The sequence below is a fragment of the Misgurnus anguillicaudatus genome, chromosome 5 (assembly GCF_027580225.2).
Source record: "Misgurnus anguillicaudatus chromosome 5, ASM2758022v2, whole genome shotgun sequence".
In the NCBI taxonomy this organism is placed as follows: domain Eukaryota; kingdom Metazoa; phylum Chordata; class Actinopteri; order Cypriniformes; family Cobitidae; genus Misgurnus; species Misgurnus anguillicaudatus.
In genome coordinates, this window is record NC_073341.2 from 29,683,437 (window position 1) to 29,701,689 (window position 18,253).

General features: G+C 38.3%; 1 protein-coding gene across 2 annotated transcripts in view; it reads left to right on the plus strand.

Annotated features, from left to right (window-relative positions):
• Positions 1–18,253, plus strand: part of LOC129414323 (uncharacterized protein C1orf21 homolog) — a 38,170-nt gene that overhangs the window by 3,327 nt on the left and 16,590 nt on the right. The window contains exons 1-2 of one of the 2 annotated variants that reach the window (XM_055168348.2): positions 3,803–3,980; positions 7,027–7,150. In XM_055168348.2, coding sequence (XP_055024323.1) covers positions 7,060–7,150 — 91 coding nt within the window. In that variant the 5' untranslated portion in view covers positions 3,803–3,980; positions 7,027–7,059. Of the gene's footprint in view, positions 1–3,802; positions 3,981–7,026; positions 7,151–18,253 lie in introns of those variants that run through there. The other variant, XM_055168347.2, reaches the window with a different exon arrangement.

Genomic DNA, 18,253 nt, shown 5'->3' on the forward strand with positions numbered 1-18,253 from the left:
TACTGCTGATAACTGTCCTGATATGACACAGATCGAACATTCTCCACTGCTTTTGTCAAATGTGGAGGTCCTCCATCGCATCATCAGGGTGCCATCTCACGTACATGCTGAGGCAACTACGCTCAATGTTTAAATAACTGCCCTGTTTACCTCTAGTCCCATTTAAAAAAGAAAGCATGACATTTTTGACCTTTTATTCAAATTTCGTTGAATAAGTAGACATTTTGTTAAGGGTTGTAAATGAGTTTGCACAGTGGGAGGGATATTCAATTTGAGACTTTAAAAAGCTCATTACGAAGACCGTGAATCTGTGTGTGTACTTGCAGAAAACAGGCATAGCAATTATCTTGTAGCAGGCTTAGAATTGGTATATAATAGATGGTTTTATAATTCGAAATGAATATTTATAGACTGAATTAAAGGCGCTTGTTAGCTTAATAAAGATGGATACAGAAAATACAGACCTGACCCCTGAGCTAATTTCCACAAAGCTGTAGCCCTGCGTGTGTTTACTAGAGGAAGGATGGTACATAGTAATCACATAAAGAAGAAACACAAAGGTGTATTGTTTTTAAGATGCTGATATATATAAAAAATAGGTACTCTTCCATTGTAGCATGTTAGGGTTAGTCATTCGGTCCTTAGTCATATTAGTCATTCTGTCCTTTTCTGACAGTAGTGGCATAGACGCACACATAATATGTGCCACTACTGTCAGAAAAGGACCGAATTATGTACAGTAGAGGCGACAGGCACAAATCAGTTGCCTTGGAATGAAGTCACTGTGTTTTAGCCAGTCAGATAAAGGCACGGTTGAGACATCCTTGGGTGGTACAACGTGACAAGACGTTTTCTTGTAAATAAGCATCTTTGATCGGGCTCTTTTTTATGTTCAGTAATTTCACTTTAATGCCAATGAAAATGATAGTGAAATGCTTTTTGTCATTTCAAAGATATTTAACAGATTTGTCTTTCACAGCAAAACCCCCTAAGTACACTCAAAAGTGTCCCAGTTAATCCATTCTGTGCATTTACAGGACTTTCTTTAAAAAATTACTGTGGCGTTTAACGGATTCTGCCAACACACCGTTATTTCTAAATGGCCTGCGGGGATTAAGCGGATTTGAAGCAGAAGTATTTAATACGTATAATACAGAGCGTTCTGTCAATATCATTATCTCTTTTTTTGATCGTGGCGTTAAGCGAATTTTGCATCTGCAGCTCTTCATATGTTTTTCATTGGCTTTATAAACTGTTTGTTTTATATGGTGGCCTTCAAACTGCTATCTTATAAAAGGCATGTTCACATTCTGGCTTAATCTCCAGAGACAACTCCAACAAAGCCATTCAAAGATTAATTTCCCTGAAAATTAGAAACGCTGTAGCTCTTTTTGCATTGCTTGTTATTGTGTTGGGCTGTTAAAAATCATTTGCATAGATATTGAATATCAAGAAAGAGTGCACCAAGTTTGATGTGCTGGAAGATGTCTCGAATGATCTCTTGATGTCACTGTCATTGGCTCTTGCATATGACTCATGAATGTAGGCAGGTAACCCAAAGGCATGCAAATGTCAACTTTATAATAAAAAGTAAGGTTTTAACCAAAGTTTTTAACCTTACTGAAATCTCACATGTCAATATTTGATGGTTTAAAGGGACACTTCACCCATTTGCATTAAACTTTGTATCGTTAGAACCCCAGTCATGTTTTTGAATGGTCGTACATCATTTCCTCAGTTTCCGCTGAGACAGGAGAAGTACAGATTTCAGTGTTGCACTTTATTCTTTCAATGATGTAAAAATCATCCTTTTGCATCATTGAAAGCAGAAAGTCCAATACCTTTGTTGAGGGGGTGAGACTACAAACACCTCTTTTCTCGGTCAAATAGGCACCAAATTCGAAATGTATGTTACATAAAAATATGACGCACTTTCAATAAAGATTAATGTTTCTACGGGTGAAATGCTCCTTTAAATAGCCGTCCAAGTTATAGGTTAAAGTTTTTAACGCATTTTTTAAATTACTTTCTATATTTAAAGTCTGTGTAAAGTCAATCTGGAAAATTGTTTCTAAACACATTACAAATGTTAGAAATGTATTGCTGAAACACGCCACAAAGACTGTGCACTAGTTATTACTGTTTGATCATTAAACAGTTTATCACCATTTTCTGAGTTCAGGATTTTAGGCGGGCCTAAAACAGTGGCTCGATGACGCACTTGAGCAACCGTGCATAGCCCCGCCCCTAACACAATCGCTAGAAAACATTTAATATTTGACTTTACAGGAACTTTAAAGGGCACCTATTTCATTGCTAAAAAAACATTATTTTGTGTATTTGATATAATACAATGTGTTCGCGTGGTTTAAAACACATTCTTTTCCACATACCGTACATTTTTGTAGCTCCAGATTTCACTCTCTTCCTGAAACGCAGAGACTTTTAAAAGCTCTGTGTCCCTGATTGGCCAGGAAATCTGTTCGTTGTGATTGGTCTGAATACCTCTGACGTCAGCCAGAAATGTGACGCTCCTTACCATGTTTGAAAGATTCACGCACAATACAATGCTAACGGTAGTTAACTTACAGGCTGTGAGTCCAAAGCGGGAGGAATTGTGATAATGTCGGTCTTGTCTGATTGGCTCAGGAAGTAAACTGTTGCCTACAATCCGCGTGTTTGTTTGTTGTATTCCAAGAAAAAAGATTTATGTTGGAGATGATAACTCGCTTCATCGTTTACTTTGGGGAATGTACCTTTTGTGTATCATTAACATGTACTAATACACACTTGCACACCAAAGGACATGTAAAATCGTGAATCGGAACATTTGTGCTCTTTAAAGAAGTATACCTTTCAGAATTGTCACGTCCATAACAGAGAAATGTCACATACATAGCGTTGTTTCTTCCTCATAAATGCACATACAAAAATTAAAATAAATATTAGGGCTGTCACAATGATTATATAATCGTCTCATCGCAATTGTTTGACGTCATCGCGATGATTTCAGATCACCGCGATGATTGCACATCTCTCTAAAAAACACAAGGGGGAGCTGCAGCGCCTGTATAAACGAGACAGTACCAGATTAAATTTAAATATGTGTTATGTGTATTAATATTTACTGCCAGTAAATCTTTTTCAAGGTTTATATTTAAATAATCACAACAATCTGTGAAAATAATTTCATAAACAAAAAAAGTATGAGAATTAAATGTCAAAGCAACAAACAGGCAATTAATCATCATAATCGTCACAATTTATAAAACAATTAACCGTCAGCCAAATTTCATAATCGTGACAGCCCTAATAAATATTAAATGTTCTTTGAAGAGCCATCCTTCATTCTTCATTTGTTTGGTACTATTGCTTCTGGTTGTGCCTTTTTAAATCAAAGAATTCATACAATGTATGTTGTTTTCCAAAAACTTGTCATTATTTGTCGCATTCATAATAAATGCATGTTTCCCTCATCTTAAGTAGAAAACTTGGAAATAGATATAGATATTTGTCTGCTGTTTGGACTCCATCATCATGGGTTTAGGAAAATATAAACCGATGGTTCAATATGCGTAAAGTTATATTTCATGTTTTACCTTCAAATGTTACATCCAAAACACTGGAACTGCTCACTTCTTGTCTCTTTCTCAGTCAGTTAGCGACCTTTAACCAAAACACTGTGTTTCAAGAACTTCTGTCTCTCTCTCTCGCTCTCTCTCTCTCTCGTTACGGTTAGAGAGTAGTTCCCTACTTAAACAGTAGTGCTATTATTTCAACATCTCTCCACCCCCAAACTGCCACTCACCCTGCTTTTAACAGTAAGAACGAACGAAAGTGAGAGAGAAAGAGAGTCTTAAGATAGCCTAGACAACATTGAGAAGTTTCCTGCGTGTGCTTTGGCATTGGATTCGTCAGGCTTGTCAATCTGATGGTCTGTTTAAACAGTGACGGAGGGCTTGATGCTACAGCCGTTGTGGGTAAGTAAATATTACGCCAAGGAGCAGCTCCCCTGTTTGCCCGGTCACAGGGGCAGATGAATGAATGTGTCTCTCTGGTACCCCGGAGCAGAGGTCCGGTGATCGTGCCGTTCCCGATGTGGATTCAAAGGATTGGATTTTCTCATGATTCTCATTCTCTCCCGATCAGCCTGTTTTTCAGGGCAAGGGTGCAGTTGCTTTTAGACAGCTCTGAGCCCTGCGGCTTATTTTGAAGATGTGCACTTATTGCGTGTGTGTGTTAATTTGAAGGATAGGTGTGATAGCTGTGCTTTTTGTGGCTGATGGTTAAAAGGAGGTTATTCATTTGTCCTCCTCACAAATTAATCAATTATGTCTATTGTCATAAGTACTTTTGTTTAAATGTAGGTTGAGCAGATGTTACGAAAGTACGTCTGTGTTTATGTCTGAAAGACTAGAGTATGAAGATATGCATATTATCAGTATGTGTGATCATTTGAAATTGAAGCCATGACCTTTTGCACTGCTAACACAATGCTTTACCACTTCAGCTCTTAAGTTGACTTAAAGGATTAGTCAATTTTCTTAAAAAACAAATCCAGATAATTTACTCACCACCATGTCATCCAAACTGTTGATGTTTTTCTTTGTTCAGTAAGAAGAAATTATGTTTTTTGAGGAAGACGTTCCAGGATTTTTCTCATTTTGATGGACTTTGATGGACCCCAACACTTAACAGTTTTAATGCAGTCTAAATGATCCCAAACACGGCATAAGGGTCTTATCTAGCGAATCGATTGTCATTTTTGGCAAGAAAAAAAAAATGCACTTTTAAACCACAACTCCTCGTCTTCCACCAGCTGTGTGACAAGCCAACACGACTTTACGTAATTGTGTAATGACGTGGAAAGGTCACATGTTACATATATAAAACGCACATTTGCAGATCATTTTAAACAATAAACTGACACAAAGACATTAATTTGTATCATTCCACATACAACAACGTCAGAGCGGTCCTCTTTCTTCACACTTGTAAACACTGGGGTGTAGTTTCCATACGTCATCCGTGACCTCTTAACGTGATGACATATTACGTAAGGTCACGCTGTCGCGTCACATGACCTGTGGTTTAAAAGTGCATCTTTTTTATTTTCTTGCCAAAAATGACAATCGTTTCGCTAGATAAGACCCTTATGCATCGTTTGAGATTGTTCTGAGTCCTTCGAAACTGCAATTTTAAACTGCATTAAAACTGTTAAGTGTTGGGGTCCATTAAAGTCCATTAAAATGAGAAAAATCCTGGAATGTTTTCCTCAAAAACATAATTTCTTCTCGACTGAACATAGAAAGACATCAACATTTTGGATGACATGGTGGTAAGTATATTATCTAGATTTTTTTTAAGAAAATGGACTAATCCTTTAATCGAATGTCCTAGTGACACACATCTGGATAATGACGTCCCATGACACTCACATGACCTGTGTAGAAACACACACGCACGCATTTATATCCAAGCACTGATCTACACATGAGCGCGCACCGCTTTTGTAAAACACAGACGTAAGCATTTTCTCTGTGTTAGAGTAAGTATACCAGACACAGGTGTCCAGATGGCTTTGTGTTTACATCTGTCATCATAAAAGGTGTGAGACGACACTGCCTCTTAGGTAACCAAAGAGTTCCCGTAGCTCAGCTGGTAGAGCCTGGTGCCAACAGTGGCAAAGGTCAGGGGTTTAGTTCCCAGGATCACACAAACACAAGTGGATCTAAGGTCACACATTTTTTTGCATGCATGTAAACAAAAGTAGAAATAAACGTTGCACTGAACTCGAACCCATGTTGGTCAGTAGTGGCACAGCCAACAATTCAAGTGGTTGAAAAATGTGTGAATTTCGGGTGTTGCTGTTTTGAATAGATTGAACAAAAATGCTCCATTTGATCTGAGAGGAAGATCTTGTTTGCTCAGGACTAGCAGCAGAGCATTCAGACCTGTGTGTGCGCACAGGCACACTTTTCTCTCGCCTGTACACCTGGCGCTTTGTCCTGCACCCCGTGCTGCTGAAGGCAGAGCTTTAGCTGTAAACACTGCCCCTCCTGTCAACTTCAAACAAGGAGAAGAGAGGAGGAGTCGCCGCCGGTTCTTTTGATGTTCCTCTCCTCTTTTTTTGTCCTCTTTCACGTTCACAGGGTCTTCGAGTCCCATGTGAGATGTTGAGATGGGATGTTGTCACTGTTATACATGAAAGCCATTAAATTGCAGTAAAATTGCCAGATTACCTTGTCTAGTAAATGCACCACATCTGCTGCTGCTCACAGATGGTAACTACTTATCCGCATTGATGTTTTTCCACATCAGCACCGAAATGGTGTTAAAATTCATTTATTTGCCAGAAAGTACCTTTTAAGCAGCTGTGTTGTCATTTTGTTCTTGAAGAAAGCATGTGGCGGATGCTTTTATCCAAAGCAATTTACGGTGCATTTAGTTTAGGGGATTGAACCCATGACATTTACGTTGCTAATGCAATGCTTTACCAATTGAGCTACAGGAAGACCTTAGTTACTTAGGAGATAATGTCTATTACAAGTTTCTTAAGCGTTTATAGAGTGGGAAGCTTTTAATTTGACATTTATTTTTACAGAACAGGTGATCATGAGTTTCAATTCCGTTTCAAAACCTGCTTTGGCCATTTAAAGGCATTTCAACAAACAAGGCTGTTTGCCTTGCATGCGCTTTAAACATGAAAATGCTGAATTTGTTTTGAATGTCTATCCGTGTCTATCGGCCTTGGCTCTGCTTCAATTCGGAGACGTTCTGCAAAGGTCAGTCGTAAGTAATGGGTAAAACTAGGAATCCGTAAGGCTTCAGGCTTTGAGAGAAAGCATGTCTGGATCTGTTTTGACTCATCTCAGTTGTGTTTTCTTTTTCTGGTGTCTTTTGTGATCTGTAATACGTACAGTAACAGCTATGCAGCAGATAGAAGATGCTAACCAGTTTTATATGATGATTTTAAATATGTTTTTGCCTGCTTGTTAAATACTGTATGTTCCCTCTCTCTCTCAGGTGAGATGGTGAGAGGGGGGTAGGAGTACGGCCATGGGCTGCACCTCGGCTAAGCAGGTGTCGGCTGTGCCCACCGACGAAGAGGGCCGGAGCAAAGCCTACAGCAACGGAGACCTCTTCAGTGGTCAGTGTCAAACACACACTATATCACATATAAGCATTTTATGGGGAAGATACACATTTGTGTGAAACAAGTAACCTTTAAGGTTATAAGACTTTTGTCTGGATTTCACAGTGTCACAGTATGTTAAAGGGGTCATATTATGAGATTTTTTTAAAAAATGGTAAAATAAGTCTTTTGTGTCCCTAGAGTGCATATGTGAAGTTTTAGCTCAAAATACCATATAGATAATTTATTATAACATGTTAAATTTGCCACTTTGTAGGTGCGAGAAAAATGTGCCGTTTTGGGGTGTGTCCTTTAAAATGCAAATGAGCTGATCAAATGCAAACACTGATCGCAATGATGGTGGTTTGTTGCAATTGAAACTCAATTGTGAAGTTAATTATTTTCTCCCTCTGCACTAAATGGCAGTGTCGTGGTTGGGTAGTGCAGAGTAAGGGGGCGGTATTATTGTAATCGGCCTCGCTACAAAACAGGCAAAATCTGAACGACCTAATTTTCACATGCTTGCAAAGATGATCTTTTTCACGTTTTCTGGGTTGATAGAAGCACTGGGGACCCAATTATGCCACTTAAACATGGAAAAAGTCAGATTTTTACGCCATGAGCCCTTTAAAGGTTCTCTTAGCAAATCTGTGTGTTGATTTTTGAAATGTGTTTTCAAACAAACTGAGCATAGTTTACTCCTCCCCCTCCCTTCCGTGCTTTCATGAACGCGGCCAAACCCAACCTCCAAATCCTTCTTGGCGTTTATTGGTTAGAACACTTTGTTATGGTTTCTGGTGTAGGTTTGGCCAGTTTGTTATTATTGCAGTTTGTGGAGGCTGGGCTGTCTACAGAGATCGCGTTTTTTTACAGTTTGATCAGCGGACAGGAAGCAAGCAGATAGTGAGGAGATGTTTGCTGTATGTAACAAAAAATGTTTTATGGTCTAAAACGCGTGAATTCGCTTAGAGAACCTTTAAGTGAAATGTTTGGACTTCGTTTTTGCTTACACAAGACACCAAACAGGTGTCTTTCCGCTTTAACAGCTGATTAAAAACCCACCAATCAGATCTAGAGCTTTTCTCTGAACACCAGTCTATCAAGTGGTAACACGGAGGGAAAGCAGGGCAGAGATCAGACTGATTTCCGTGGGAAGCTTTGGGAATCTCTATGGGCTTTTATTGATAGTTGAGTCAGTTGGTGTGCTTTTTAGTTTCAGTTTTGGCTACTCTCCCAGTACTATGAACTAATAGTATGTGCTTCATGGTGAAGTCCATACTTGTAGATACCAGTTTACAAGATTGCTTAACTCTTCATGCAGTAAAAATGGCTGTTGTTGTAGCTTTGTCCTTGTTTTCTTTGCACTTACTGTAAATTATTAGATGTAATTAGGGCTGTCACGATTATGACATTTGGCTGACGGTTAATTGTCTAATAAATTGTGATGTTATGATGATTAATTGTCTCTCTTATTGCTTTGACATTTAATTCTCATACATTTTTTTGCAATGTATCGCATCACACTGTCAGTTATGGGGCGCCATCTCATACTGTCTCGTTTATATAGGCTCTGCAGCTCCCCCTTGTGTTTTTAAAGAGATGTGCAATCATTGCGGTGATCTGAAATCATCACGATGAGGTCAAACAATTGCGATGAGATGATTATTGAGACGATTATAGTGACATACAAAAAATAATTTATAAAACGGCTCGTTCTGGTTCTTCATTCTGATTGGTTGAAACGCGTTCTAAGCCGTGATAAAATACCCCGGTAAACCCACGGTTCAGACCGCTTTACATAAGTATCACTGCGCCACTGTTGCTGCGTATTGATTTATGAAAATAAACACCACAGTCTTTAATCATTTTTTAATTTTTCTACCTTTGCACAATTATGGCGATATCAAGATAAATGTCAATAAATAAAACATTTCATCAATAAAGAGAAAACGTTCTCTGAAGTTTTTTTGTCTTATTGATATTTCCGCTATTATCCACTAGAGGGCAATCTTACCCAACTTAAACACTGAGGCATTCACTCGACACAACAGCGTTGTGGTGGATTTAGCGTGTGTTTTGATCAGGCTCTGAATCTGATCTCTAAGTTCCTCACAAAAATGGAATTATCTCCGCATTTAGCTGAAAATTTGAGAGGTGATAACTGATAAGACAACAAATGAAGGTAGGATGAAACGTTTTTTGATGTTGTTGGAAAGCGGATGGACTGTTCTTTCATTTGATTTCTTATGTTTATTTAAAGAAGATCATTTTTCTGTAAGGCATTCAACTAAAACTGGGTGGTAACTTAAAAAAAAACGCTGACGGGGAAAAAGTTAAGCATGCTTACAAACATATTTGATCATCACTTCAACAGTTGCACGATATAAATGTTAATGTATAAATTAGATGAATGTTGATTTATAAAATAAACACCACAGTCTTTAATCAGATATTTTCATTGTATCTTTGCTGCGTCTCTGTTGTTTGTGAACTGCGCTCTGTTGCAGCCACACTTGATTCTGAGGAACTATTTTGTTTGGCGGAAGAGTAATATTTATACTAATATAATTACAACTTATTTGTGTTTTATTTTATAAAATCCCGCTAACGTTATGCATATGAAGTAACCGTTTTATAAACGCAATAAACCCCTCGAAGCGTTGGGTTGCCAGTGCATTTTATAACAGCTAAGGGGGTTTAGGCACTCCGCTTCGCGTCGTGCCTAACAACGCCCCTTAGCTGTTACAAAACGCACCGGCAACCCACTGCCTCTTGGGGTTTATTGCTTTATTATAGCACTTTACAAAAGCTGTTCGAAATTGATTCAAGTGGTCTTTTTTGTATTACTGGATGGATACTTGTATGTGAAAGCTAAATGTAATATTTTGTTTGGTTAACAGGCTTTATCAGTATCATTTACAGTCATGTTTGGGACATCTGATATGAGATTGTCTGGATAAATTAGATGTTTGTTGTTAAGAATGGCATATTGGCTTTAACAAACACTTTTTAAAAATCACGATAAAGAGAAATGTCACACAAGGGCACATCTGGAACTCACAATCATGACCATGGGTGCACCAGAAAATATTTTTTTACTTTTTAAAAATCATTGAAGGTTTAACTAAACTTAAAGCAGAACAGAAATGTGTCAACAGTCACAGAGACGGTTCAAGTTGTTTATTTACATCCAAGCTGTGAGAAACGTTTTTAATGTTTTGAGAAAATGAATTCATTCCGGGAATTCTTGGATGCATCTTTCCAGGGACTCATTCTGATGCATTTGCCTGTGTACAGACTGGCAGCTACATCTGTGCCAACAAGCGTGTTTGTGTTTGAGAGGATAACATTATCAGCTGGAGTGAGTGACTCATTGTTGTGTGTGTGTGTTGTGTAAGTTTCATGTGTGTGTGTGTGAGAGAGAGGCTGCAAATATGTTTTTAAGGGTTTAGATAACATCAACACTTTGTGCACGATGTGCGATTACGAAAGATTTAAGAATAAGGGGGTAACACATCAAAAAATCCACAGATAACCCCAAGTGACCACCCACCCACCTTCTCTCTGTCTCTCTCCTCTTTCTCTTCCTTCTATGTTCTTTTCTCTGTCTCTAAGGGTTCAGATCATGTGAGATGGAGGGGAACGGTCGAGTGAATGACGTGGGATCATAGGCTCTCCTTTTCCCTCCCCTGACATTTTCCCTCCCTTTTGCATATCTGTCGTTCTTCTCAGGGCCACACTTTCCTCATTTCCTTCCTTTCTTTACAAGGGCCGTCTCCATTCCAGTTCTGTAACTCCTTTCCACACCCTCCCATTTACCCAAACTGTTCTTATGCACTGTTTTTTACCTTTTCACAATCTCTTTGGCTGTGTTTGGCATAGCATATGGGTAAGAAGTATGACACCATTAATCTAGCAAACTAAAGATTTTGTAATGTGAACATATACAGTACTGTGCAAAAGTCTTAGGCCACCACCACCAGACTTGTTGTTTTAGAAGTTTTAATGTACATCCATATTTACTTTTCAATCTATTTATTAAGATCCAAACAGAAAATACATGGCATATGCACAAAAAAAAATTACATTTTAAGGACTAAATGTCATCTTTAGGCATCGTCTGTGTTTAGTGTGACCTCTCTTGGCACTAAACACATCTTGAGCGTTTTGAGCAGAATGAAGTAAAAAGACTATTTATTTAAAATTAGGATTAAATTAGGATTTTATTTAGGTTTAAGATATCCTGCAGTTTCCTGCTATTGCTCAAGTGGAAGGGGAGTTTACCCTAAAAACTTGACACATCAGTTTACATTTTTATACAGTTTTTAATACTACACTCACCTAAAGGATTATTAGGAACATCATACTAATACTGTGTTTGACCCCCTTTCACCTTCAGAACTGCCTTAATTCTACGTGGCATTGATTCAACAAGGTGCTAAAAGCATTCCTTGGAATTGTTAACACACATTAATAGGATAGCATCTTGCAGTTGATGAAGATTTGTGGGATGCACATCCAGGGCACGAAGCTCCCGTTCCACCACATCCCAAAGATGCTCTATTGGGTTATGATCTGGTGACTGTGGGGGCCATTTTAGTACAGTGAACTCATTGTCATGTTCAAGAAACCAATTTGAAATGATTTGAGCTTTGTGACATGGTTCATTATCCTGCTGGAAGTAGCCATCAGAGGATGGGTACATGGTGGTCATAAAGGGATGGACATGGTCAGAAACAATGCTCAGGTAGGCCGTGGCATTTAAACGATTCCCAATTGGCACTAATGGCGCTTTTCCATTGCATAGTACCCCACGGTTTAGTTTAGTTTGGGTCGGGTCAGCTCACCTCACTTTGGCGTAGTTAGCTTTTCCATCGAGTTTAGTATCACTTCGCAGTGGAAGGGATTTTAGGCTTGTGTCGTTATTTTTGCGCTGCCCACAGCTGTGACATCATACAAGTGAGAGGAGAGCGTTGTTGTACATTCCCATACATTTATTTATTTCTCAGTCCGCCACAAAATTAAAATTGGCCACCACAAATAGATGTTTGCACATCGCGTTTATCACTACCTCTGTATCACATGACAGTTTCAAACACCCGCGGCGTCAGCCGACGGCGCTCCGCTGAGCCTCACTGAAGTTGCATTTAAGCATATAATGCTGACGTGCTCGTCGCGAATGTTCCGCCACAAACTGCAAGCCTGGAAAAAACTGTTATGGTGTCCCTGATTCTCAACATGTGGATGTTTTTCGTCGCTAAAAGGGTGTTTGGGAACTTATAGCAGAGCACAGATGACAACATGTTTGCTCGAGACAGCGCAAGCTAGCCTAGCACAGGTAAAGCTAGCGATGACGCTGTTAGTGACGTTTCTTTCAGACCAATCAGTGATCTACAGTGTTTTCGCGTCACGTTTGGTATCAGCTCGGGTCGCTTGGAACCCCAACCGAGGTGGTACGAAAAAAAGTATCGGGTACCACGTACTGCACCTAATGGAAAAGCTCCCAAAAGTAAGCTGACCCGACCCAAACCAAACCAAACCGTGGGGTACTACGCAACGGAAAAGCGCCATAAGGGGCCTAAAGTGTGCCAAGAAAACATCCCCCACACCATTACACCACCATCAGCCTGCACAGTGGTAAGAAGACATGATGGATCTATGTTCTCATTCTGTTTACGCCAAATTCTGACTCTACCATCTGAATGTCTCAACAGAAATCGAGACTCATCAGACCAGGCAACATTTTTCCAGTCTTCAACTGTCCAATTTTGGTGAGCTTGTGCAAATTGTAGTGGAGACGGTACCCGGTGGGGTCTTCTGCTGTTGTAGCCCATCCGCCTCAAGGTTGTGCGTGTTGTGGCTTCACAAATGCTTTGCTGCATACCTCGGTTGTAATGAGTGGTTATAACAACAAATCTAATTCTGGCATGGTGCCCTAAGACTTTTGCACAGTACTGTATTTACAAAGGGATCTTCTCATGCAGCCAATGAGACATGACAAAAAATGCTGATATATGTAAAGCATGCACTCTAGGTCAATTGGTAGAGCATCAGCACACAAAATTATCAAATAAATACCTGGCATGCTCTGTACAGTAAGTCGCTTTGGATAAAAGCATCTGCCAGTTGCACAAATGTAAATGCTTAACCATGTAAAAGTAAAATCATCCATGTTGTTAAATTGTCAGTTTTTAAAACATGTTAAAACTATGTGCAGTCAGCAGTGAAGTATTGGAAAAAAGGAAAATGCTTACATAATAGAGATCGTACGTTCCTAAGCTCCAGATTGGGATCCATCCCAGGGAACAAACATACTGATAAACAATGAATGCCTTCAAGTCACTTTGGATAAAAGTGTCTGCCAAATGCATAAATGCAAATGTAAGTTTGGTCTCCAAATGCAAGAATTATGATTAGCGATACAGAATGTTAAAAATAAAATGATTTTAGTGAATTCAAACTTTTTGCCTGGCTTATGTGCAAATATTCAAATCTTCTCTCTGGGAATAAAGTGCATCGAAATTGCCTTTTGGATAGTATTGTGCAAATTATTTGCGTTACTTTTACATTTGAAATGTAAATCGTTCATGTTCTCAGAAATTCAGCTTACCCACTTACCCAACGTGGGTGTAACTGGACCCTTTATTTTTTCATTTTTTCTATGTCCTAATTGACACTTTTAAAACTATAGTTTGCAACTATATACCCCAGAAAGTATATTAGAGCCGATCCCACTCTCTATTTCTCGGTGCTACACTGTATTTTCTCCACTTTTGAGATTGTGGATCGAGCGTCAGGTCGTTTTATTCAGTTTGTGTGTGACTTACAGGGTTGTGTGACATTTGTAAAATAATGTATAGAATAATTAGCCTGGCTAACACCAGACCAGTCTCATAGAGAATGAGACGTGGTCTGGGAACCATATGCTCATTTTCTCGTATTTGAGGCGTGGTTTACATATCCCCAGAGCCGTTTATTTGGCGCTACGAATGTCTATCAAATGCGTCTTTCAATTATACCTGATGACGTATGTAGAGCGACATCAATTCAACCGTAAACCGCTTTTATCGGTACGTGTGCACACAGCTGAAAGCTATGCGACTAAACCGGAAGCTGTATATTGTATTGAAAAGCAACACATTTTGTGGCACTATGACAACTACAGTACAGGCATAATGACAATATGATATTAATAAATACCACTTACCATTTATAAATTAATTGTACTTTGTCAACGACGATGCCTAGCAGGTTGGTCCTAAAAAACTCAGTGGCTATCATGTCTTGCCACATACAAACATCTTTCTTGGATATGAAATTGTTTAACGGCAAAAGTTGCTCTTTTTTTAAATAAACTTGCGTTCAAAACTACTTAGAACACTATCTAAGGGTGCTTTGAAAAGTAACTTCGCATCTGTTATCGTGTTATAACAAATAACAAAACTGCTTCGGTGTGTCGCATAGACGTCGTCATCGTCTTGCTGCCCCCTCCCCGTTCTGTGATTGGTTCCCTATTTCAGGGGCAAAAAAGGGCCATAGTTGCCATGCTAGACTTGCAGCGTGAATAAATTTGCACACAAGGCAGCATGGGGAAAGCCAGGCTGTAGAATAATCCTAAATGAATTCACAACTATTTCAGATTAAGTACATTTATCAGATAGCAAGAGAACTGATGATGCTCTGACCTGATTGTTGTGGATTATTGCAAACACCCCTATCTCTTCTGTCTGACTTTTTTTTTTGGTATCTCTCGCTCTTGTTTCCTCTCTTACTGCTGACAACCCAATGTCCTTCTTTGTGTTGCCCTTCCTAACTGTCAGTCTAACCGTTCTATCAATAGAACCGAGTCTCTCTCTCTCTCTCTCTCTCTCTCTCTCTCTCTCTCTCTCTCTCTCTCTCTCTCTCTCTCTCTCTCTCTCTCTCTCTCTCTCTCTCAATCTGTGGTACTGTGAGATCTCACCCTGACTTGATTAGTGCCAACAGACTGTTTACTAGTCAAACTGTGTCAGTATTTGGGCAGTGAGTGTTTATGTGTCTTCAGGACTTAGTCAATCCACACACACACACACACACACACACACACAGTCTCCTACACATACAATGACAGGAAAGGCCGAGCTGCCCTAAAACAAACAAGCAGGAGAGGATAAAGAGAAAATGCTGTCCGATTACAAGCAATATGAAGTGTGCTAATAAGATGTGTGTGCATACTGCCAGTCCAAAGGGGCGTTTACTGACAGCAATTTGCAGCAACACATCAACAGAAATTAATTATTTTCAATTAGAAATGGCGATTTCCAATGATAGGAGTCGCAATGTTTAAGTGTCCAGTTTTGTGACAAAGTTGAACTTTATGCAAATAAGAATGGAGATAGGAAAAGGGTATAGCTGAAGCTTTTCCCCATTTGGATATGTCCAGTGCATCAATATCTTGGACAACAGGAGTCATTACTTTGAAGTGCATGTACATGTCTAATAAGTTTAGGCAAAATAGAAAGTTTATGTTAATTTGAGCAATTTTACTGTTTGATATCATTTGCATACAAATTTGGCAGATGTTTATATCCAGTGCAATTTACATTAAAATTGTGCGTTTCGTGGGAATTGAACCTATGACTTGGCATTGCGAGCTCTCATAGCTACATTATTTCTGAGCTACAGTGATTTGTCTCTGCCCACATGCAGGGATGTAATAAAAAATTGATGTGTGGAAAAGTGTCAGAATCACTGTCTTGATAATAGTTTTTATGATACGATGTATTATGCACTGCTGCAATTCATATACAAATGCTTTTTCTTCTAGAACGTTAATTTTACACTGATGCCTTTTTGAAAAAGAGTAAGATCTTATTTTTATACTGCATCCTGTTTTAATTAGCCATGCCCAGCAACCCACCGATAATGGTAGGGTCTCCAGCAATAGACATGTCCAACCACTCAGAATGGAGGATAAGAGGATGTGTGCGTGAAGATGTCTTATAGTGAAAGATGTTGTGGATACATTTCACTCAGCCATGTTTTGAAGTCTTAAAGTGTGTATGATTCAAGCTGTCATTCACATAGCATCTGTTTAGTTAATGTTTGCAACAGAGTTAGGTAGAGCAACAGATAATTTCTGTGACATTATATAGTTTGAGGTTTAGGTTATAAATACAAATGTTACTGTAGTGACTGATCTTGGACCAGACGCATCTCAAAACCTACCATTGCTATGTCTGCTTTACCAAGTTCCTTTTCAGTCACTTATAAATACAGGCAGTCGTGGGATGTGACTTTTGGGTTATTTCCAAGGTGTCTTAACCGTTATGTATTGTTGGGGCCATTTGTGGGGGTTTTGTCTTAATTTGGCCTCAACTTTCTCTTTATTTCAGCAAATGGAATGATTTTTGGTGTCAAATCTTATATTTACACATATTTTAAGAAAATGTTTCGAAATTTTTTCAAAACTCAACTATACCTGGGGCAAATTTACTACCCTTTCGTGTTGTTAGTGGACAAAAAAGGCCACTAAATTAAACTGCTGTAAAAATGTATCTGATAAATATATTTTTTAATTCTTTTGCATAAATCTGTTAATCAACCTCCGTACAAGAGCTGTCATAAATTAATTGCAATTAATCGCATACAAATTAAATTTTACATTTGCATAATATGTGTGTGTACTGTGTGTAATTATTATGTGTGTATATAAATACACACACATACATGTATAAATTTAAGAAAAAATTATTTATATACAAGTTTTTAAAATGTATGTATTATATAAAATATATAAATAAATATATATCTACATGTAATTTATTTCTAAAATATATACGTGTGTGTGTGTGTGTGTGTGTGTGTGTGTGTGTGTGTGTGTGTGTGTGTGTGTGTGTGGTGTGTGTGTGTGTTTTATTTAAATATACATCATAAACACAGTACACACAGATATACACACACACACTTTTATTTTGTAAACGATTAATCGTTTGATAGCCCGTCTCGGTACTGATCAAAACTACCAAATGTTTACAAAAATTCGATGATTTTAACTCTTTAATTGCCAAGTTCATAAGTGGTGTCAATGATTTAGGGAAAAAACACAAAATGACTTATTTCCAATATAAAAAGTGATTGTGGGCTGTTTCCCCCCCCCCCACTTTTGTCTTGAGCATGTCAAAGATTAGTAAAAACATTGGCTTTGATGCATTTTTAGTTTTTTTTTTTTTTTTTTGTAAACATTTGGTAGTTTTGAGCAGTGCTGGGGTTGATTAACAGATTTATGCAAAAAAATTAGAATTTTTTTATACACTTTATAGCCGTTTATTTTCTCTTAATGTTCTTAGGGGTCATATTAACGGTAACATTTGACTGATTAAAACGTTACTTTTAATCCATTTCCTTTAATGTTTCAAAACTTTTTAAACTAAAGACATTTTCTTCGTTTTCAGTAAAAGGCAAATTATACTGTACTTGTTTAATTTGTTTTATGCAAATTTATGCTTTTAATAAAACATTTTAGAATAGAAAGTCCTTAAACTGAATATTGCTTATTTTGGTAAAGCTTGTTTTTGTTTTCGCTGGTTTTTCTTCATTAAGCAACACTGGCAGAACATGATGTTTTTGTGCTCCCATTGGATTCGCTTTAGTTTCATATCGTTCCTCTATTCTGCGATAGCACTTACTATTATAGAGAGAGCACGAGAGATTGACAAACTCTCCTGTCTTGCTGTAGACTCGCTGTGTTAACAGACACCCACTTATAGAGTAGCTTCAGGCCAAAGCTAAAAGTAAAGCTGCCCACTCATGTTTCACAGACCTGCCACTCACAACACTGAACACTGATCAGAAATTAGGCCAGAACGTAAAAGTGAGGGAGGAGAGTCGTGTACCTGTTGTGTAGCTGTCGTGTCGTCTGATATATTTCGTTTTAACCGAACATGCAGCTGGGCAGCTAAATTACCTGGACGTCAAAAAGCATCTTGTCATGAATCCAGAGAGAGATGAAAATATGAATGGGAGCCATGGCCTAGTAATTACTATATGTAGTTTGGGATAACCCTTGGTGAAGAAGCAAAAAATTATTGCTTTATTTATATTTGATGTGTTCTTGTAACTCAATTAGTATGGTATGCATTG